Source organism: Anopheles ziemanni, chromosome 3, assembly GCF_943734765.1.
Source record: "Anopheles ziemanni chromosome 3, idAnoZiCoDA_A2_x.2, whole genome shotgun sequence".
Classification (NCBI taxonomy): domain Eukaryota; kingdom Metazoa; phylum Arthropoda; class Insecta; order Diptera; family Culicidae; genus Anopheles; species Anopheles ziemanni.
In genome coordinates, this window is record NC_080706.1 from 19,830,865 (window position 1) to 19,851,053 (window position 20,189).

General features: G+C 45.5%; 4 protein-coding genes across 5 annotated transcripts; 3 read left to right on the plus strand and 1 right to left on the minus strand.

Annotated features, from left to right (window-relative positions):
- Positions 1-636: 636 nt before the first annotated feature.
- On the plus strand, positions 637-3,261 carry LOC131289902 (protein O-mannosyl-transferase TMTC4). The gene is made up of 3 exons (XM_058319243.1): positions 637-669; positions 744-2,360; positions 2,433-3,261. Exons 1-3 carry the CDS (start codon positions 637-639, stop codon positions 2,856-2,858), a joined length of 2,076 nt encoding a protein of 691 aa, XP_058175226.1. The 3' UTR covers positions 2,859-3,261.
- Positions 3,219-4,989, minus strand: LOC131284305 (zinc finger protein 184-like). Its single transcript, XM_058313160.1, has 4 exons — positions 4,263-4,989; positions 3,707-4,200; positions 3,548-3,640; positions 3,219-3,476 (listed from the first exon to the last, which is right to left on the minus strand). The coding sequence occupies exons 1-4, from the start codon at positions 4,908-4,910 to the stop codon at positions 3,263-3,265; spliced, it is 1,449 nt and encodes a 482-aa protein (XP_058169143.1). The 5' UTR covers positions 4,911-4,989; the 3' UTR covers positions 3,219-3,262.
- A 151-nt stretch (positions 4,990-5,140) lies between these two features.
- On the plus strand, positions 5,141-7,514 carry LOC131289935 (dual specificity mitogen-activated protein kinase kinase 4-like). 2 transcript variants are annotated; one of them, XM_058319286.1, is made up of 6 exons: positions 5,141-5,271; positions 5,621-5,964; positions 6,026-6,750; positions 6,812-6,952; positions 7,040-7,125; positions 7,196-7,514. In XM_058319286.1, the coding sequence occupies exons 2-6, from the start codon at positions 5,928-5,930 to the stop codon at positions 7,386-7,388; spliced, it is 1,182 nt and encodes a 393-aa protein (XP_058175269.1). In that variant the 5' UTR covers positions 5,141-5,271; positions 5,621-5,927; the 3' UTR covers positions 7,389-7,514. The 2 variants fall into 2 exon arrangements, with proteins under 2 accessions (XP_058175269.1, XP_058175270.1); XM_058319287.1 differs by having other exon boundaries at positions 5,143-5,304; positions 5,448-5,964.
- A 5,494-nt stretch (positions 7,515-13,008) lies between these two features.
- LOC131288327 (uncharacterized) lies at positions 13,009-20,189 on the plus strand. The gene is made up of 6 exons (XM_058317451.1): positions 13,009-13,523; positions 14,523-14,776; positions 16,056-16,196; positions 17,980-18,120; positions 18,195-19,524; positions 19,637-20,189. The coding sequence occupies exons 1-6, from the start codon at positions 13,009-13,011 to the stop codon at positions 20,187-20,189; spliced, it is 2,934 nt and encodes a 977-aa protein (XP_058173434.1).

Genomic DNA, 20,189 nt, shown 5'->3' on the forward strand with positions numbered 1-20,189 from the left:
TCAACCGTCGCGGTGCAGTATTGGTTTCGGAAAATTTGCTACACCAATCCGTGCCCCTTTCTTGTCAATGTCCGTCGTAAGGATAGCGGCAGGATAACGTAGACTTTTTGTGTACGTATGCCTGCTCTGCAATGTGTTGGTAAAATGCCAGTACGTTTTCGTTATGTAAAGAGGTTCCACAAGCCGCCTGTGACTTCGGCTTGGATAACTGTCAGTGGACTGAATATCAACATACCAGTATTTTCAATAGAAAGAAATATTTTAAAACTGAAATCTTTTGAATACGATTACGAAGATTCGTAATAAAGTCAAGTAGTTTTCAATTTTGCACGTCCATTTTAAAATGTCAATATTTTGTTTAACGACGGACTGTCAATGCACATGAAATTGTTTGAACCTTATCTTGCTATAGTCACGTTGTGGAAAACAATCGATCTGTCAGCACCGGGTTTTGGCAACAAAATGAAAAACTGAAGACTGAGGGGTTCGGCTAGCCTATGCCGGGATGGAAAAACCAAATCCAACTTACCCGTAGTGTTTCCCTTTACCGTAGTTTTACCCCGAAAATGTAAATCATCACTCTAAGTGGAACATTAATGTGTGAACTATCCGCCAATCTCCCACAAAAGTATCGTAATGTCTTCCTTGCGCCAAAAAGCAATAATTCAGGTAAGTGGGAAAATTCTTTAAATGTTAATCCACTGGTGACCACATACTCATTTTTCTGTTTTTCCCTTTTGCAGTATGCCCTCCTTATTGCTGCCTCTGTGCTATCGTACGGCGGTGCGCTTTACGGTACGTTCGTATATGACGATTCGGCCGCGATTGTAAAAAACATGGACGTGCGCAACGTAGCCACACCGTTCCGATCACTGTTGCGGCATGACTTTTGGGGCAACAATCTAACGGACCCGACGAGCCATAAATCCTTCCGCCCGCTAACAGTGTTAATCTATCAACTGGAAAACCGTCTGCTTGGGTTGAACGCTGGACACATGAAAAAAGTTAACTTCCTGCTGCACACGATCGTTTGTCTCCTGGTGCTGAAACTCTATCAAACCCTGGGTCGAGATACTGGCACGTTTAGGACGTCATTTTGGGCTGCTTTTCTGTTTACCGTACATCCGGTACACACCGAGGCAGTGGTTGGAATTGTTGGACGAGCCGATCTGCTGGCTACTATCGGATACATAATGGTACTCTTACTCTACCAGCGATGGATAACGAATGGCAGGCGATTTTGTTACTTGGTATACCCAGGTCTCTTCCTGCTTACCGTAGCGTCGATGTTCTTCAAGGAAACTGCCATGACAGCGCTTGTTGCCTGTGCTGCGATCGATGTGCTAAAGAGGATCAACTGGGATAGCAACAAATCTACGGTGCGAGAATTTCTAAGTATCCAGAGATCGTGCTTAATAAGAGTGGCAATTTTAGCCCTTCTTTCGATCGCCACGCTTGTACTTCGATTATGGATTATGGGCTTCGAAAGTCCTCGGTTCCATCGTATGGATAACCCAGTCGGGGCGAGTAATAGCACCGTGACAAGAATACTCTCTCAGAGCTACCTTTACTGGTTAAACTGTTGGCTCCTGCTGTGTCCCGATTGGCTTAGCTTCGACTGGGCTTTTCACTCCGTTCCGCTGGTGGAAACCCTTTTCGATCCCAGGATGCTGCTGGTTCTGCTGCTGTATGGCAGTATCTTGCTGCTAGTCTTCCATCCATCCACATTCAAATCCAAGGATATAAAACTATCTCTAGCCCTGGCAACCATACCCTTCCTGCCAGCTTGCGGTGTCGTACGTGTTGGATTTGTGATCGCCGAACGGCTGCTCTACCTACCCTCGGTTGGCTTCTGTTATCTCATCGCGACCGGCTGCCGCCGACTGATACAACGTTCCATCGTGTTCTACCTTCCATTATGCTTACTTTGCACAGCGTTCATCCTTAAAACGCAATCCCGTGCGTATGAATGGACGTCGGATGATTTATTGTTTCGCTCAGCGTTACGAGTATGCCCGCGGAACGCCAAGGTGTACTACAATATCGCCCGACTAGCATCGGATCAGGGCGACCGAGAAACGGCATTCGCTTTCTACCGTCGTGCCATCGAGCTGCACGGCGAGTACGAAGCGGCGCACATGAATCTTGGCAATATGTACCGGGAAGCACACGATCTCGATCGGGCTGAATGGCATTTACGAAAGGCAATTGAGATACACGAACCGTTTCCGGCCGCCTGGATGAATCTCGGAATAGTACAAGCAGCACAAAAGAACCACGCGGCATCGCTGATCAGCTATCATCGAGCACTCGAACTCAATCCGAACTATCCTAACTGTTTGTACAATTTGGGTAATTTGGTATGTATTGTTATTTTTCTTACGTTAGTCGCAACCAACAACATTGTTTTATCGTTAATTCTTTTTTTTCAGTATATAGATATGCAAAATTCTTCGATGGCACTACGGTACTGGCGTGAAGCGATCCAGCAAAACCCCCGCCACAGTAGAGCTTGGGCGAACATTCTGGCACTGTATGATAACCGAGGTCGCACGGAAGATATTATACGCACATCAGAGCTGGCACTAACATTCCTACCGAACGATACCGCGATCCTGTTTATCCGCGCCAATGCATTCGGTAAACTCGGCCAGTACGAAACGGCTGAGGGACTCTATCGGCAGATCATTGCAGCCCGGCCCGATCACGCGGTTTATCGGGCTAATCTGGGTGTGCTCTATCACCGGTGGGGCCAACGGAACTCGCAAGCGATCGAGCAGTATCAGGCGGCATTGCGATTGAATCCGAATTTGCACAGTGCCAAAACGAACCTGCTCAAGCTGATGGGTACATCGTGAAAAAGTATTTTCCCACATAGTTTCCTTATCGACTGATGGCCATCGATGGTCAATAAGTGTGACACACAAGCGAAGTGTGAAATTTCCATTGAATGCAATCCAAATTTTCCTTCACGGGGTGATTTTACCGACAAGAATACAAAATTGGTAGAATATTGAAACATGTTTACAGTTTAGTAAACATGTGTCGACGGTCAGTTTAAAATATTCCAACTCACAGGTTGTGGTGAGCAATATTGGGTGTCTGAAATGAGCTGATTAAGTAAAACTTACCATTATTTTCTACTATTATTATTAAGAGAATTTTAACCATTTCAGCTCAGCAGCATATCATACTCGAAACAAGCAATAACTTATACATCGAATGAAAAGCGAATAATGTAATAAAAACCTAATCACAAATTTTACACAAAATCACTCATGAAATCGGTCTCATCATCTAGTGGTAGGGTTTCATCCGATAGTGTCCAGCCGGTCGAATCCGCGAGAAGCTTAACCGTATCTGTTAGCTTGCTCGTACCGTTCTTTTTTGACTCCCTAGTCCGTGTGGTGAGATGCGTCCTTTCGTGGTTCCTCAGGCGTTGCGCTGTTGGAAATCGTTTATCGCAAGTTGTACACCTTATAAGGGCAAGAAAAGGGACTTATGAATGCATCCGAACGACAAACAGAATACCCGGTTTACTACCAACCTGAACTTTTTCTCTCCAGTATGAATTAGTAGATGATCACTGAGGACATGTGAATAAGAAAACTTTTTCCTGCAAACGGGGCACTCGTACGGACTGTTGAAAGAACCGGTAGGTGAGGAAGTTTCTCAACAATATCTCGACGATTCTCTGTACACTTACCGTTCGCCCGTATGAGTTCGCTCGTGTTTTTTCTTGCTTCCAAAATCTGCATACGCTCGATCACAGTACTGGCACTTGTACGGTTTATATCCGGTGTGGATGCGCATATGGCGTTGCAATTCAAACGGTACCACAAACCCTTTCCCGCAGTGTTCACACTTGTGAGGTCGATCATTCCTATGGCGCCGCATGTGCGTGTCAAGCGAGTTCCATTGCTTGAACGTGGCATTGCAGATATTGCACGCGTAGTGACGGGGCGCACCCGATAGATTCCGTTTTACCCGGATCACCGTTTCCGTCCCATTTCCATCGGCGGCCGCCTGCGTAATTACAGTTTCCACCGTGGGTCTAAGCTCGTTCGGTGCGTTTGTTTTACGAATAGTTCGGAGGGTTCGAACAGTTTTTTCAGCTGGCATATCTAAATTTACTGCAATTTCTCCAGGAAACGAATTATCCGACACCTGACAATTGTGCGCTGTTTTTGTTGGCGTCTTCTGAAAGCAAAAGATATGGTTAATAAATTTGTTGATTTTTAATTGATTACTATAAGACAGACCTTCGGTGTCAACATGTTAGTGGCCGATACTAAAACGGTTTCATCTATATACGCCTCTTCGTCTTCTAGTGACTCTATACTAATATCACCGATCACCGATGAACTATACGATATGAGATCATTGAAGGCCTCTTCTTCCGTATCCGAGTCGGAAATCACAGGATCGTGGTCAATGCTGCACAAAGGAGATTCACCTTTGCCTGGGATTACCTTCACGTTCAGACCAGACGGCGGTTTGAACGAGTACAGGACATCGGGTTCGACCTGAATCACTATTTCATCCATATTCTCCATCTCCTCCGCAACCGGCACAGATACCGGGGCCGGCTGCTTCTCGATAAGTTTATCTTCTGTGCCATCCAAAATCTTGGCATGCGTAAGGATATCGTTCGATTTATAGCATTTTTTCCGAAACCGATCTGCCACCTCCAGCTCTCCGATGCACTGCAGGCAAATTCTGTTGGGCAAATTATCATGCTTGCTTATGGTAAGACTGGTACACCGCATCGCTCTCTCCGCGAAGCTAATCTGCATGCCAGGATCACAAACGAACAGATCCTTCGATGGACCAGATTGCAAGCATATCCGACAGGTACGACTATTCCATTTGAACTTCAGAACAATATCAGTGTCATCACCCGAAAACATGCTTCGAGATGGCCAAAACGTTTAAAACATACTGACGAAACAAAAACTAACGAATGATCAATTTTGCGCGTTTCTCGCATTTGCGGCAGCAAAAATTATTTGTTTTGATTGTTTCGGAGAAAACAAATGCATGTCACAATGCCAAGGTTGATATGCCCGTGGGGCCCGCGCACATCTTTCAGTGTATAAACCCTGCCCAGGTGTAGAAAAACACACAAAACGTCAAAAAGGCAAAGGATCACAAAAGTGCAATTTCGGAAAGCAGCGAAAATTTGACCAAAAACTTGGCATATTATAGCACACTGCCGTTAGTGGAAAGTGATAGTCGAGAGAAATAGTGGGTGGGAAGTGTTCTGAAGCAGTAAGTACCCAGGAGCGTCGAGAAAAGATACAGGTCCGCTCCCGCAGATAGATCGAACGTCGGGATTCCCCCCGGATGTGTACTCGGAATCGCTGATTTGTGTTTTTCCACCGTGTGTGCATACTTGCGGGGTGGCTTTTTCCTTGCTCAACCCGTCCACGTTCCGAACTCCTTAGTGTTTGTCCATCAGCCGTCGCGTGTCGTCACTGACCATCGTTCATCCGTTCGCTGATCCATCCGACCAACCCGTATCTGCAGCTTCGTAGACAGTGTTAGTCAGCGCTTTGTGATTAGATCGAACCATGCTGAAGGTGTAAAGAAATTTTTTACATCAACCGTTTCCATTTAGGGTCGTTCAAAGGATATTTGTACCAGGCAATCAATTGACTAGTTGTTCCGCCCGAAACGATTTCAGTATACGGTGAGAATCATCCATTGCCTTCAACTTTTCGTTGCTCGCAGAATTTTGAGTGGGTGTTATCTGATTTCGAGCGCCGCAGGTGCGACCAAATCGATACACAACCGAGCGGCGGTAGCAGCATTTGGTTGATAACCGAAAACGACGTTACAAAAAGTTTCCGATTTGATAAGTCTTCGTGGCAAGGTGAAGTGAACACTCCTAAGGACGCGTACGAGAACGCACTTAGTTTTTGCTAATGTCCGACGATCAGAGTTCGAACCCCGTTTCACCAGGTAAATGCCGGTTCGGGTGACATCTAGTATCGATTGTTTAATCATTACAATTCCACCGTAGCTACAACACCGTCTTCAGCACGCCCTTTCATGCCACTTCCCTTGGATCTTAACGCCGATCGGAAAAAGCCCGCGAAGAAACTCAGCTTTCTAGGATGCCAGGGCGGGCAGCCACCGGTGGTTACGGATCGGACACGGGAACGCATCCGTATGCAGGCGGCCGCCGGTAAGCTACAGATAGCGCCGAACCAAACGTACGACTTCACCTCGGACGATCTGCTCGATGAGGGTGAGATTGGGCGCGGTGCCTTCGGGGCGGTCAACCGGATGAAGTTCACACACACCGACACCGTGATGGCCGTCAAGCGGATCCGCTCGACCGTGGACGAGAAGGAACAGAAGCAACTGCTGATGGATCTGGAGGTGGTGATGAAGTCCAACGACTGCAATACGATCGTCACATTCTACGGCGCACTGTTCAAGGAGGGCGACTGCTGGATCTGCATGGAGCTGATGGATACCTCGCTGGACAAGTTCTACAAGTTCATCTGCGAGTGCCAGCAGAGCCGTATCCCGGAACCGATCCTAGCGCAGATCACACTGGCCACCGTGCGTGCGTTGAACTATCTGAAGGAGGAGCTGAAGATCATCCATCGGGACGTGAAACCGAGCAATATACTGCTCAAGCGCAATGGTGATATCAAGCTGTGCGATTTCGGTATCTCTGGCCAGCTAGTGGACTCGATTGCTCGTACGAAAGACGCGGGCTGTCGGCCGTACATGGCGGTAAGTAAACCTTGAGTGCATTTGTTGAACAGCAATTAAATTGTCGTTCCTCTTCCGATAGCCTGAACGTATCGATCCCCAGCGGGCCAAGGGCTACGATGTGCGCAGTGACGTTTGGTCGCTCGGTATAACGCTGATGGAGGTTGCCACCGGCAAATTTCCCTACCCAAAGTGGGGTTCCGTGTTCGAACAATTATCACAGGTAGAAACTTACAAAGCAATAGTTCATAAGATTATCGTACGAAAATGTGTGCTGTTGCAAACCCAAAATTGTTTCTTTTACTAACAGGTTGTTGAAGGAGATCCACCCAGGCTATCTACCTCCTACAATGGGATGGAGTTTTCATTGGATTTCGTAAACTTTGTAAATACTTGGTAAGTGCAGGCGCTCGCAACGAGTCGCTCCTGAATGGAAGGTTTTACCGTAAATTCGCTTTACTTGCAGTTTAATCAAAGACGAACGCGATCGTCCCAAGTACGGAAAGCTGCTGCAGCATGCGTTCATTCAACTGGCAGAAAAAAGTGATACCGACGTGGCGGCGTACGTGAGTGAAGTGCTGGAATCGATGGCTAACAATGGGATCACGCAGTTTACCACTAACCTGCCGGCGGAAGGTTGGAACGAAAGCTTCAACTAAACAACATTTCGTGTGGAAGAACATTTTCCATTCACTTTTCTGCATCCTCCTATTGCACATCACGAAGAATTTGCTGAACGACCATGATCCAAACATTGATAGCTCCCTTTGAAGTCCTATTTTCAATCCCCCTCCCCCATAAAAGGCGCAGTTGTATGATTCGTGTCGGGTTTTTGCTGGTATTTAGCATCGTCCAGTTCCCTCGAACGCATGTTTTACTCGTTGGACAATTTATTCAATACAGCTGGCGTGACTAAAATATTCCACATCATAGTTATTTTACCACAGTATACTTCACGAGTAGTGAGATAGATTTCCGGAAACCTGGCTGTTGATTCATTCTTTTCCGTATCGTATGAAACACGTTTGAAGTCGATTTGCATTCCCGCTAACTCTAGCCAGAGAGGTCGATATTCTTCTTCGAATGCAATGAATCTTGCTGCAGGGTTCTAGTTCAAAATAACTCAACACCATTAACACGGTTGGGAACACGAAGGTATGAAGATAAACAGCTAATTTTAACACCTAAGAAATTTATCTGCCATATATAAAATGTTTCCTTTTTGTTTCGTCGGTACGCAAGGCTAATCGTTCGAATGGTTTGTATACATTTCTCCGGCAAACGGTATGGACGGACAATAATACTATATGAGGATTCCGCTAGATAAAAAAAGGATTCAGTATTTAGCAACACTGACAAATGAAATACGCCAAGTATTCTAAAGGCAATAATGCAATTAATGAAACGGACGAAATAGATTTCCTTTGATGGTTGAGAATGCAAAATCACTACTGGAAAAACAATATTGAAAGCCTAACTGTGGTCAGCATTCGAGTTCCAAGCAAGTCTTTGTGTTTTGATTCTTATTGAAATTATGATAAACTTAGTCAAACAAATAGTGGAAACTCAAATTTTAACTTACATTTCGAACGCATGCGTAAACCAGCAAGGCAGGAGAAGAAATGGAAAATAAATTAAAAAAAAGGTATATAACGTAGAAACACACACCGTGCGTAGTTCGTTGTTGTTAGTTGTTGAATTGAAAAATGGATCAGTCGTGATCGTTTTGATTGATTTTCATTTTTCTAATAAAGCCATTTTGTGATGCAATTTGTGAAGTGGGTAGAACACCGGTAGCATTGTAGTAACTAGTTTATAATTAGCAAGGCGAAATTAAAATGAAAAGAAAATTGTGGTAGCAATAACGAAGAAAAAACAACTACAACTACACGGAAAGACAGTAACTAAACAATTAAAAAAATAAAAACTACTGAAAAATAAGCAAACATCATTCACAAACGATAGTCGCTTGTAGCAGTAGGAGAATATAACAAAAAATCATACAATATAAGTAGATATTTTTACGATCAGGAAGGACAAGAACTTTAGAGATAGAAACACTTTTGTATCAAGGTTCGTTCGTCAGCAATTTACATAAACTTCAATGTGCTTTCGTGATTTTATGTTCGCTGCCTTCACAGATTTCCTACCTAAGCTTAAGGCTTTTGTGTTTTGAAACATTGGCTACCATTAGCATAAACCGTTCGGAGTCACTTCCGTTTTGTTTGTCTTAGTATTTTAGTATAGATAACCGAGCTGTTCGAGTTTAGATTGCACACTTTCTACGCTACTACTATTAATCCACGCTTTTCTACTGTGGTTGCCTTATACGGAGAGGAGGAATATAAGCAGAATAATGGGAGAAAAGTAAGGTGATTAACCCTGCCGAACTGGTCTTCATCCTACAATGTTACCGTTTTGCTGCTTTTGATTTTTCAATTTTCTATTTCAATTTCCCTAGCATATGCCCCGCACCGTCTGCGGTTGCAGTAATCTACTACACTATTTACACAGAAGTATAATTAGAAGCTAGCATACACGATAGACACACATTGCAAGAGCTTTATCGTCGTTGTTTTGTGGCGTGAAAAGACAGGGAGAATATTGTAGAAATATTAGTAACAACTAGGGAATTGACGTGAAAACCTGCGGCACGTCCTGGGTGGAAAAAAACAATGTGAGGTTGCCAGAAGAATGGTAGTTTTTGCGTAAGTTTTAACGGAATCATGTGACACATTGAATAAATGGAAAATGAAAAGAAAGTATATATATACACGTAGGATTGGGCCAGGAAAAAGGAATTATTAGTCGAACTAATGAATGAGATGGATAAGGTTCAACACAATTAGTGTAAAAAGAAATCACTTAATTGAAGGGTATTCGAGAGAATCTTGCAAACTATCAAGCCCGATAGTATGTGTACTCACATGCGAGCACTCAACGGGAACCGAAATGATTCCATAGTTCCAATAAAATGAAAAACAAAACCCTCCTTTGAACAGGAATCGCAGTAGATAAACTGGATTAAAGACGATTTGTTTGTCCATTTAAACGGCAGCGCGAGAACCAGATATTTAGTAATAAATAGAGAAACTTTATGATAGTAATTTGCAACTTTCGTCGGAAATGGTGGTCTTCAAATGCAAATTAAAACAACATAAAAATAAACATACTAATTACCACACGCTCGAAACACATGCCTCTACAGTACGGCTACATCATCGAGATGAAACTAATCTTACAGATAAAATAATAAAGTATTACTGTTGATACTTTTACTAAAATATGATGGTTTAGTGAAACAATGTGTCCGAAAATCTATAACCTACTTTGATTTAAAATCACTTTCCCTAGAGTGCTCCCATAATGGTGCTACTACCAAGTGGTTGTAGTGGAGTAAAATCATGACTCTACGAAGAACTAAATACAGTAGCGTTATTTGTCCTAGTTTGAAATGTTCGTTTAAATACGCTTTTAAAATAAATTGCAATCGAAATATATTCAACCTTTTGCAAGTTTTCTGTGCTACAACCACTATAGGTACAGATGCACCTGTACATTGATAGCTAATCGATATGTTACTTCTACTATATATTCCGTACAGCCGTATAATGTGTTTTGCTCAAATTGATGGTCTAATTGCCTCCGAGGGAAGGGCTCTAGTTCAGATTTGTCCTAGAATAGTGAACAGAAATATTTGTAAACGTACTTAACAAAGTCAAACACTAGCTCCATTAAAAATACGATAATAGCAATCGCCCAGCCGACGACTACAAATAACCAAATGGATGTTAAGTGTTCAAATTGCAGAGACTCCTCATACTGGAACTGGGGTGACAGAATGTAGCTGTTCGCGCCCTTCATATGCCATTGCACGAATCCAGCCTCGAACAGACGTTGCAAGTACACCGCAAATAGGTCTTTCAGCGGCGATCCGCGTGCAAACACGTAGGCACAAGAATAACTAAAAACGGTTTCCTTCAAAATGAACGATCTTTTGGCTCCTGCGGACGGGTCGATTGTCTGGTAATTGTTGATTATGTACGTTGCACGCAAATGCCTGTCCAGGTGGGCACAATCAACGGAGAACTCGGCACACGCTTCTTCAGTTACAGCTCGGCGCCTGATGGCCTCCGCTACAGAGGGGTCTATGTGGTCGAGCAGGGCGTTTTGTTCCTCCAGCAATCGAATTGGAATGTTCGTGTCAAAAAACTCTTCCAATGTTTGCGGGTCCGGTTGGAAACGAAGATCAAGAAAGAAGGATGTTACCTGTGCAAAGTAGCACTCGATCAGAATGAAAGATATCCACTCGACGGCGATGGTGGTGAACGTCTGCCAATTGTTGATTCTCTCGAGTACGGCCAAGGCTTTACCGATTTGGTTGTTCGATTTGAGCAGTATCTTTTTCAACTGTAAAACTACGAACGCTATCCCTAATGCAATCCACACCGAGTTGTCGAAAGGTCGCATCAGCGCGGATACTAAGTCTACCCTGAAGGGCCGTGGAACTACTATGCATAGGAAAACGCTCTCGGGAATGTGTATCGATGAGAAGTCACCATAGTCTACCATTCTTCTCGTGAGTAACAAATCGACTTCAGCATTATGAAGTTTGGACACCAAATCAAGCATAATTTTACTACCATCACCGTCCATTTTCAGCGGTTTGTAGAGTGCGTCACTCTTCAAATGTTCCAATATAGGTAGGAAAATGAACACATCCAGTCCAAGAAGATTGTTTTTCCCTTCCAGGTAGGTATACGGAAACGAGTCCAAAAACAGTGCAGTCAGCTTCACACCTTCCAACGGAAGTACGCGATGACTACTGAAAGCGTGATCGTAATCGCACGGTATCGTATGAAATAGAATCGCCGCGGCAAGTTGCGTAGTGTAATGCATGTTGAAAGCCTCACGATGACCAGTTACACTCCAGTATGGTATTCCATGAAATGCAAACATGTATCCAATATCTCGGATCGCCGGCTGCCAGTTACCCTGTAGAAACACATCGTCAATCAGCACCACAAACTTAGCGTTCGTAGAATGTCGTCCAACGATCTTCAAAACGGTTGATAAAGAGTTGTACAACTTTTCCTGAAATGAGAAATGAAGGATGCATTAGATTTTCACAATCCGTGAACCATATAGTTATTTAATACTAACTCCAGTTGAAAGCTCTAGGTAGAGCACGACCAAATATGTCGCGTCGACGGCAGCAATCGACTCGTTTTGATGCAGTATCAATTTGGGATGCGGCAAAACACAAAATTCTCCAAAGGAAGGCAAATTTTCCAGCCCGACAAGATACACCGTCTTAATGTTTCTTTGAAATGCCCTATCGATAAACTGTCGTAGGCGATTTGGTAATACTTCCATTGTAAGAATCTGAGACACAATACTCAACAACACTAATACCGGAAATAAATTCATCTTAACTCAGAACTGATGATACAAAAGCCCTTTTGACTGCAGTAACAGTATACAGTTCTACAGCTGCATACACCTGACTATAGATGAATAAGTCTGTAGTGAGCGCACAAATTATGAACATGGTACGTTTTCAAATCCCGAACGATAGGTAATACTTAAATTTACCTCATCCTCCACCATAGGGAACAATTATCATTAAATGTAATTAACAGAGACCTACGTGTCGAATCAAAGCATTTGTTTTATGATTAGTACACACAGTCAAGCTATTTTTTTTGTACTGCAAGGACTAGGAAAGCAATTGTATTTTAGTGATAGCCAGTGCTCATGTTGCATGTTTTAAACATACGTAAATAGGGTACCACATGTTACAAATTATAAAAATTGTTGAAGTAATGTTTATAAGCTTGTTTGTCTTTTGATTTATCTAGCTTGCAGTAACGTAGAATTCATCCAAGTTTGATTTTGTTCTTCCAATTCCATGTGAGACGAACATGCTCGGTATTTGCATTTTTTGTCGGTGAGCTTTTCCGAAGCATGAGCTAGTCGAGGCGAACCAACGACGAAGTGGACGATTCCGAACGAACTTTTGTGGTTCGTGGATCCGCCACGTGGTCGTTCGTTTTCGGACACGTTTTCTCGTTCAGTTGCCTTTCGTCGGTGGCCGTATGCACAACTCGTTAGTGCAACGCGGGAAAGCGCTTGGTCTACGTTTAACTATCTTCTACGTCCCATAGTGTTTAGAATAAACTGTTGTGATATTCTTGGTCAAGTGCGCCAGATTTATGGGAAAATTCAATTGAATTGAGCAACTTATTTTTGTATCTTTAACAATTGTGAAAGCGAAACATGCGTGTCCATTCGATTCCCCAGCGACGCGTACCGTCCACTCTGTCGCTGGATAACACCATCGATTCACCACCAATGATGGACACCAGCGTGCCGGCAGTATATCCACCGGCCATTAGACGATTTCCTCCAGTCGAAGAGTACAAACGCCATTCAGATGCATACACCTCAGGTGTGTTTGGTCGGGAGTCGATGGTAGGTGGTATCCACGTGCCAACGGTTTCGGAACGGCTCAGCGGTTACGACAGGCGAAACACCTACGACGACAGTGGCATCGAGGTGGAGCTTACCAACGGTGATCTGGCGTTGATAGGGCACCGGCTCTGTCGGGAAGATTCCGGCCTCAGCATTAATGAAGGCCGCGGTGAAACGCCCGATGAGGGATGTGGTGGTCGCTTTGAAAAGATTAAGAAAATATGCTCCTTTCGCACGCTGTCTAGCGTGGGTTCAGAACAATCGGTAGGCACGAGTAGGACACAATACTGGATGCTGATCATCACGCCCGTTGTATCGAGGTGAGAGATACTCCGAATTCTTTAAATTGCAATGTTTCATAAATTATTCGTGCTGTGACCCGCATTAAAGCTATTGTAAAAACTGTGCTACTTTTTTGAATTGGAATACTTCAACCACTATTCCCAAAATCATCCACACTGTGTTGTCACGAAGGACTTTTCAAAGAAGTCAGCAGATCGACTCTGAAAGAACGTGGAGCTATTAATCAGAAATTAACATTCTCTGGTATAAAAACTGATGGATAAGTGTCATAGTTAATCGAACTTTTCGACAACATAAAATCTACCTCAACGTATTGAAGATGTGATACCATGATGATTTTCCAGGCCTACTGAGTAAATAGTTTAAGTATTTGTTTGTCAAATGCTTCGTTGATCATTTGTGCTAGGCAAATTGGTAACTGTTCCTTTACCATGATCGTTCCGATTGTTGAACCACTTGCATCTTAGAACATCTGTAAACTTTGCGCTGTAAATCTAGCTGAAATGTGAACCCAAAGTGGTTTTATTTAAAAAAGAACTCTGATTCCAATGACTAAACATCAGTGACTTCCCGAGAGTGAGGTGGCACGTTAATTTCATATAACAGACCTCAATCAAGAACTAATAGACATTACCCTAGGTTCACAGTTCTGTCAATATCAAATTATAGGTTTTCATTTTCATAGCAATTTAAATCCCGAGCAAGACAAGAAAAAAAATGATATAGAACTATTAATACGGCTTGGCCCTTCCAAATTCCCAAAGCCCCGCTCTACTAATTTAACAGTCTAATACTAGCGGTTCTTTTCCATTCAAAGGATGCAAACACATTTACGATAAAAAATCAGCCACTAGCGACAGATAATTTTTATGTTTTACTTGCGAAAATTTTTAATTTAAAAATGTCCTTTCAATGTAATTTCTGTTAATTCATTTGGTTCACATTGCTATACTAGATACCCTGCTTTAAATATAGGCCCCTGACTAACTTTTGGTATACAAATTTGGACACTACAGCTTCTCCCTGGCCCTTGTGATCGCGGCTGTGGTTGGTCCGCAGTGGTTGCTTACCGAGGAGAAAATCCCACTGGCCGCGTACCACAATAACACGCACCACAGTGCCACCGTACCGCCCACTTCCGCCAGCTTCCCCAATCAGCAGTTGAACATTGTGCACCCGCACCTTATACCGGCCATCAAGGACGATGGCGGCGGATACCTTACGAAGTACACTCGATCTTCCCTCTGGATGCTGTGCAGTAAATACACCGGTAAGTTGGGCGGTCGAACACGAGACGAAAGTTCACTAAATAGCACCATGAATCGGACAAATGCAATAAACGTTTATTAGATTGCGGATTGAATCGAACGGATGATCCAATCCAACACCCGCTGCAATGGCAGAAAATATTTACTAGTTATCCTAGCGGCGCTATGAAGGGCGAAATATCATCGGGTCCTTTTCCAAAACGACACTTTATGCCAGAGAAAATTGTACTCGTTCTTGATTAGTGCCCATCACGGTTTTCTCGTGTACCTTTAAATGTGGAAAACTAGCGGAACCAAGTGACTCGCTATAAAAGCAACATTTCCAGGAAGTAACCATCTCCGACGCACGTAACAACCGTTGCGAAGGTCCACCCGTAATAGAAGATTGATTTTTGATTTCATTTTCCGTGCCGAACAATTCTCACCAGAATAAATGGGAATCTTGGCCATCAAGTTGGCTGCCGGCAAACGGGAAAGGAGCAGGAGTCTTCGTTTGCCGCAAGCTACTCCCTCACTACCGTTTCCGGCACTGACTTAACCATCAAAACAGCTGCACCCGACCAAAGTTATCCTGTTCTGAGGCAACAAATCGCGCTCCCATTATCACCATCAATCCACGGCTCGCTTTAACGAACGCTCAGTTGGAAGAATTTAATGGCAAACCACTAGCTCTGCCATTTAAATTTGCTTGTATTTAAGAAGGATTTCATAATCTTTTCTGTAGGTAGCGAAAGATTTTGCCAACTCATTCTCTCCGTACAGGGCCGGATGGATGCCAGAGCCATCGCCACCGCTACGGTGAGGTTAAATCGGTTCACCAGTAATAATCGGAAATCGGAAAATGCAAAAGAAAAATATCGACAGGAATTTTTCAGGAATACCGCAAGAAGGCCGGTGTGTAAAGTAAAAGGATGCAACAAGAATATTCCGCGTTTTCGAGGTGTTGCAAGGGTGGTTGGAAAGGATGTTTCGCCATTCCCTACTACACCGGAAACCGATGGTACGACACATCGGAAATGACACTTGAGAGCAGCGTTGGGAGGGGGTTGTAAGTTCATTCGTCTGTTGCGCTTTTCTGCCCTTTTTCGCCGTTTTCTTCGTGCTTCAATTTTTTGTCGTATGCCGTACGGTTTTGGTTGGCAACTCGATTTCGCTCAAGTCGGAAACCTCTGCCACGACCCCTCGATGGTGAAAAACTGCGCTGCGGATGCGTTATGCTTAATTCTATTTCTCCCTTTACGTTTTCTTGCCGACGCCCTAAAGACCTTACAATTTCCACAGGTGGCCCCGCCCCGGGACAGCAGAACCACCAGCAGCAGCAACAACCGGTGGGAGGTGCTGACTTCCAGTGTGCCAGCATCGATTACTTCCCGAGCGAGGGTTACAGTCCAGATCCGAACGATTCCTCCAACGCAATACCTTGTAAGTACCGCAGGTTGCTAGATTAAAGCGTTTTGTTTAAAGCAAACCGATGGCGTGGTTTTAAATTCCTCTAAAAACGTGGCCGCTCTGACAATGATTGTACGCCGTAAGCACTCACCCTCATCGTATACGATGATCTGGATGTAGCGTTCGAATTGCAAAAAGTTTGTCTCCACATTGTACATTGACCCCTAAAGCCTCCACGGCAAGTCCTGAAGATGCTTTATCCTCATTACGGTGTAATAAAATTAGCAATTCTTTTGATGTGTGGAATGTGTGCCACCGGCCCTAAACCGGGGTGAAATAAGTGTGCATCGATACACATCGATAAGGGACACCGGGCACATTGTCCCACGGACTCTCCTCCCTTTCGTGGCTCTTGGTCGCGCGACAACTGATGCTCACCGATTGACCGAGATTTTCCGTTTCCTCCCCTTTTTCCGATACCGGAGTTGTACACCATATTTCCCGGCTTGTGCCCAGTTTGCTTAGATGCTCGTGCAAAATAGATGGCTCGTGATTGTTTGTGTGTCAAGTCGAATGACCGCACCGATAACCGTGCCACGTACGCTGGATCAGACCTAGAGCCGACGAGGGTGCACGTTGGTGAGTTTGAATACCGGGGCATAATTGTCCCGTACCGTACCGTACCCGAGACGGTTTGACGCTTGTCGCCCTTATTTGCCCCCCTAATCGCAGTGCTACACTCTTCCAAATGCCATGGCCCACTAGACGAGATTAAACGGTTCCGGAAGCGTCGGACGAGCTGCAAGCAAGATGTTTGGTGGACTTTTCCGAAGCATGGTGGTGTACCAAGTGGCGACCCTTTGGGTTGTGGGCAGCCGCTGGCATTCGGGCGTGCATTTTGGGTCACTAGGGATTTGGATCGTGGGAAAATTTTATTTTCTTTTTTATTTATGTTCCTACCATATTTTGTACATGCAAAAGCAGAAAGAGGTGTCGACGGTGATAAGTCATATAAACATCAGGCTATTTTTATCACACACTGTATTCTGCATTAGTTTGTTGAGCATTAGAGGGAAATGGCTCCAACTAATGGAACTTGTGATGAAAGAACTAGACTATTCTATTTAATCTTCAAACATTTCGAGTACTCTCTCCCTGCAGGGATTTATTTGCAAGTGTTTTTTTTTCATGATGCCACCTGTTTCCCAAAATAGTTTGCCTTTAATTCTGACCCTATGCCGCCGTATCCCAAAATGATCAAAGACGACACGGTGCTCACCTTAGCAACTCGCCGTTACCGTTAACCCGTGGAGAAAGTCGGTACAAAAGTGTCTACCCAGTGGGCAGGTGTACTTATTGACGGCCTTTTGCTTTGCCTGAGCGATTGCTACACATCGTCACGTGTTTTATGCTGCTTCGAAGGGACCGCCCAACATTACCTAACATTGCCCAAAGACCCAAATAAACCGACGCCGTTCAAAACAGACACCGGTATCATGCACCGATAATCCAATTACGATGCGAAACGGTGACTTTTTGGTGCGTCCCAATTCTACTCCGGCACAGGACAGGTCCATTTTTTTGCGCCCGAATGCCAATCAAAACAAGGAAGCGTGTTCAAGAAGTGAACCATTTGCTTGCCGGAGTGTTTGGCCCGTCGGAGCGGTTCGGTCTGAAAGCTGCTGCAGGTCCTTTCGCTTACTCCACGATGGAGAGAGTAGTTGTAGGAGTTTCACGCATAAGGATTATTTTTTTCCCCCCGCTCAGCCAGGTGCCATGTTTCCGGAAATAATTATCGACCTTCCTCGGTTTGCAGATACCGTAACGCACTCGTCACCATTCTTTCTCGCCTCGAACGGTGTACTCATCGTCAGCTACGGCCTGTTCCTGGTGGCCATGTGCTCGACCAAGCACAAAATCTGCTACTTCGTCTCCGGGGTGCTATTTATAATATCCGGTAAGGTGCCGTTTGGAGCGACCGCTTGGGGGTCAGTGTTACGAATTATGCGTTTCGATTTTGCCATCCTGCAGGACTGCTGATGCTGATCGGGCTGATAATGTACATCTCGATACTGAAGGCGGAGATAGGATCGAAGCTGCGCCCGAGGTCCTCCCTACAGGCCGCCCAGTTCACGTTTCGCTACGGTCAAAGCTTCCTGCTGTACGTGTTCGGTTTCATCATCACGGAATTGTCGGGCATTCTGAACGTGCTGATCTACTCGAACGTCCAGCAGGAGGAGTACGAGGAGCATCTGCACCGCCATCACCCTGGCAGCCAGCAGGACTATCCGACCTATCAGAACCTCTCCGAAGGGTTCCACTACAACATGCACTGTCGCCGTGAGTGGGTACCGCCCGGAAGCGAACAGCTCCATAAGGCACAAACCGGTCAGGAGCCATTCGGCCCACCGATCGTTGACTACCGCTACCCGTACGATGGGCTGGAGGGTGGTGTAAGATCACCGAGGTACTACTTCGAGCGGCCACGACGGGAGGACAACGATGATCCCGCTTGTCGAGTGCATGCGCGAAAGTTAGGCCACACCGGTAGCGTTACAAAAAGTCTCACCGATTTACTCTACACCGAACCGGACCCATCCGAGGTAAGCCCAGGCGAGCGGCTCAGTGGCGATGGTGGGCGAGCGATCGAAAGTGTCAGCTCACCAGGCGCTACCTTTGACGCTCCCCGGTGGACGCCAGGGGGTAAGCTCACGCGCAGTGTTTCCACCTACACGGACCTACTTCCGGTGACCGTCGAGGAAGAAACACGCGGTCGACGGTCCGGCAATCGATCACCATCACAGCCGGATGGAGGGGAAGGCCGGCCGAAGGTAGGGAACATCTGTGGCATCTCCCGGCAATACCTTACCCGGGAACTCTCGAAGGAGAAGCTGTTCAATGAGTTCTGCAAGAAGGTGGGCCCACGGCCAAAACCGAAAAACATCTACTACATCGATGGACACCACGGGGACGACAGCTACCGGAGTGTGTTCGTAGTAGATCCATCCATGTCGGGAAGTTCTACACGTAGCCGAACGCATCGTAGGCGTAATTCCGCGTCGGAGTCGTGGCGACGGAGAGGGCACGATCCGGTACCATGCATATCCGGCTATCGGCAGCGCATACGTTCGGACAATTCGTTGGATGTTGTGGTGGACGATGAAGGGGCAGAATACGGTCGTCGTCGGGATCCGATCGGGAGGGCACGCTCGGTGGACTATCGGCAGACCCTGCCACGTAACTTTCAGCACCGCCGGCAACCATCCAGTGAACCCGAGGACGAAACCGGAGGCTTTGCGGAACGGCAAGCTCTGGAAAGGAAACGTGTGTCGGCCAGTGGGCTTTTGATGGACCCCGTTCGGTGAGTTTTCCTAACCTCTTAGGTGCTTGTCATTAGATCAAACCTCTTAGATAGTCTTTGGATGATTCTGATGCAGAAGAACTAATACCATGTGTCATGATTTTGTTTACAGCCTCAATGCATCGCACGGTGATCTCACCGCAGATGGAATCACTTCTGGATGGCATCGAGGACCCGAAAAGCAGCACTACCATCATGCTTCGAAAACCTCCACCATTCACTGCCCCAAGTATCTCGATCCACCAAACTACTCATCTACGCTGGGAGGATCCGTCCACCGGTACCATGGCCATCCGCTACTGCAGCCTCAACTACCCCCAGCCGGACACTCCCCTCTAGTGCCCCAAGTGCAGCATCGCAGTATCGGAGATCTAACGTCCCAGCATCACTTCCACCGTCGCGCTACAATCCTCTCGCCGCTGGTTTTCTCACCGGTCAGTCAACCGGCCACTCCAGCGACGATTCGCATGGCCCAACCACAGCAACGCCACGATGGTACGACACAACAGGAACCGGACGTGTCGACCAACCGGCATCCTTCCCTACCGTCACCCGTCTTCGATCTCGATCGCATCGAACAGGAGCGGCGCAAATCACACTCTCAACTCTTTCTCAGCGGTTCCACCGTGGGACAGTATGACTTTGCGAACGGGACAGCGGTTTAG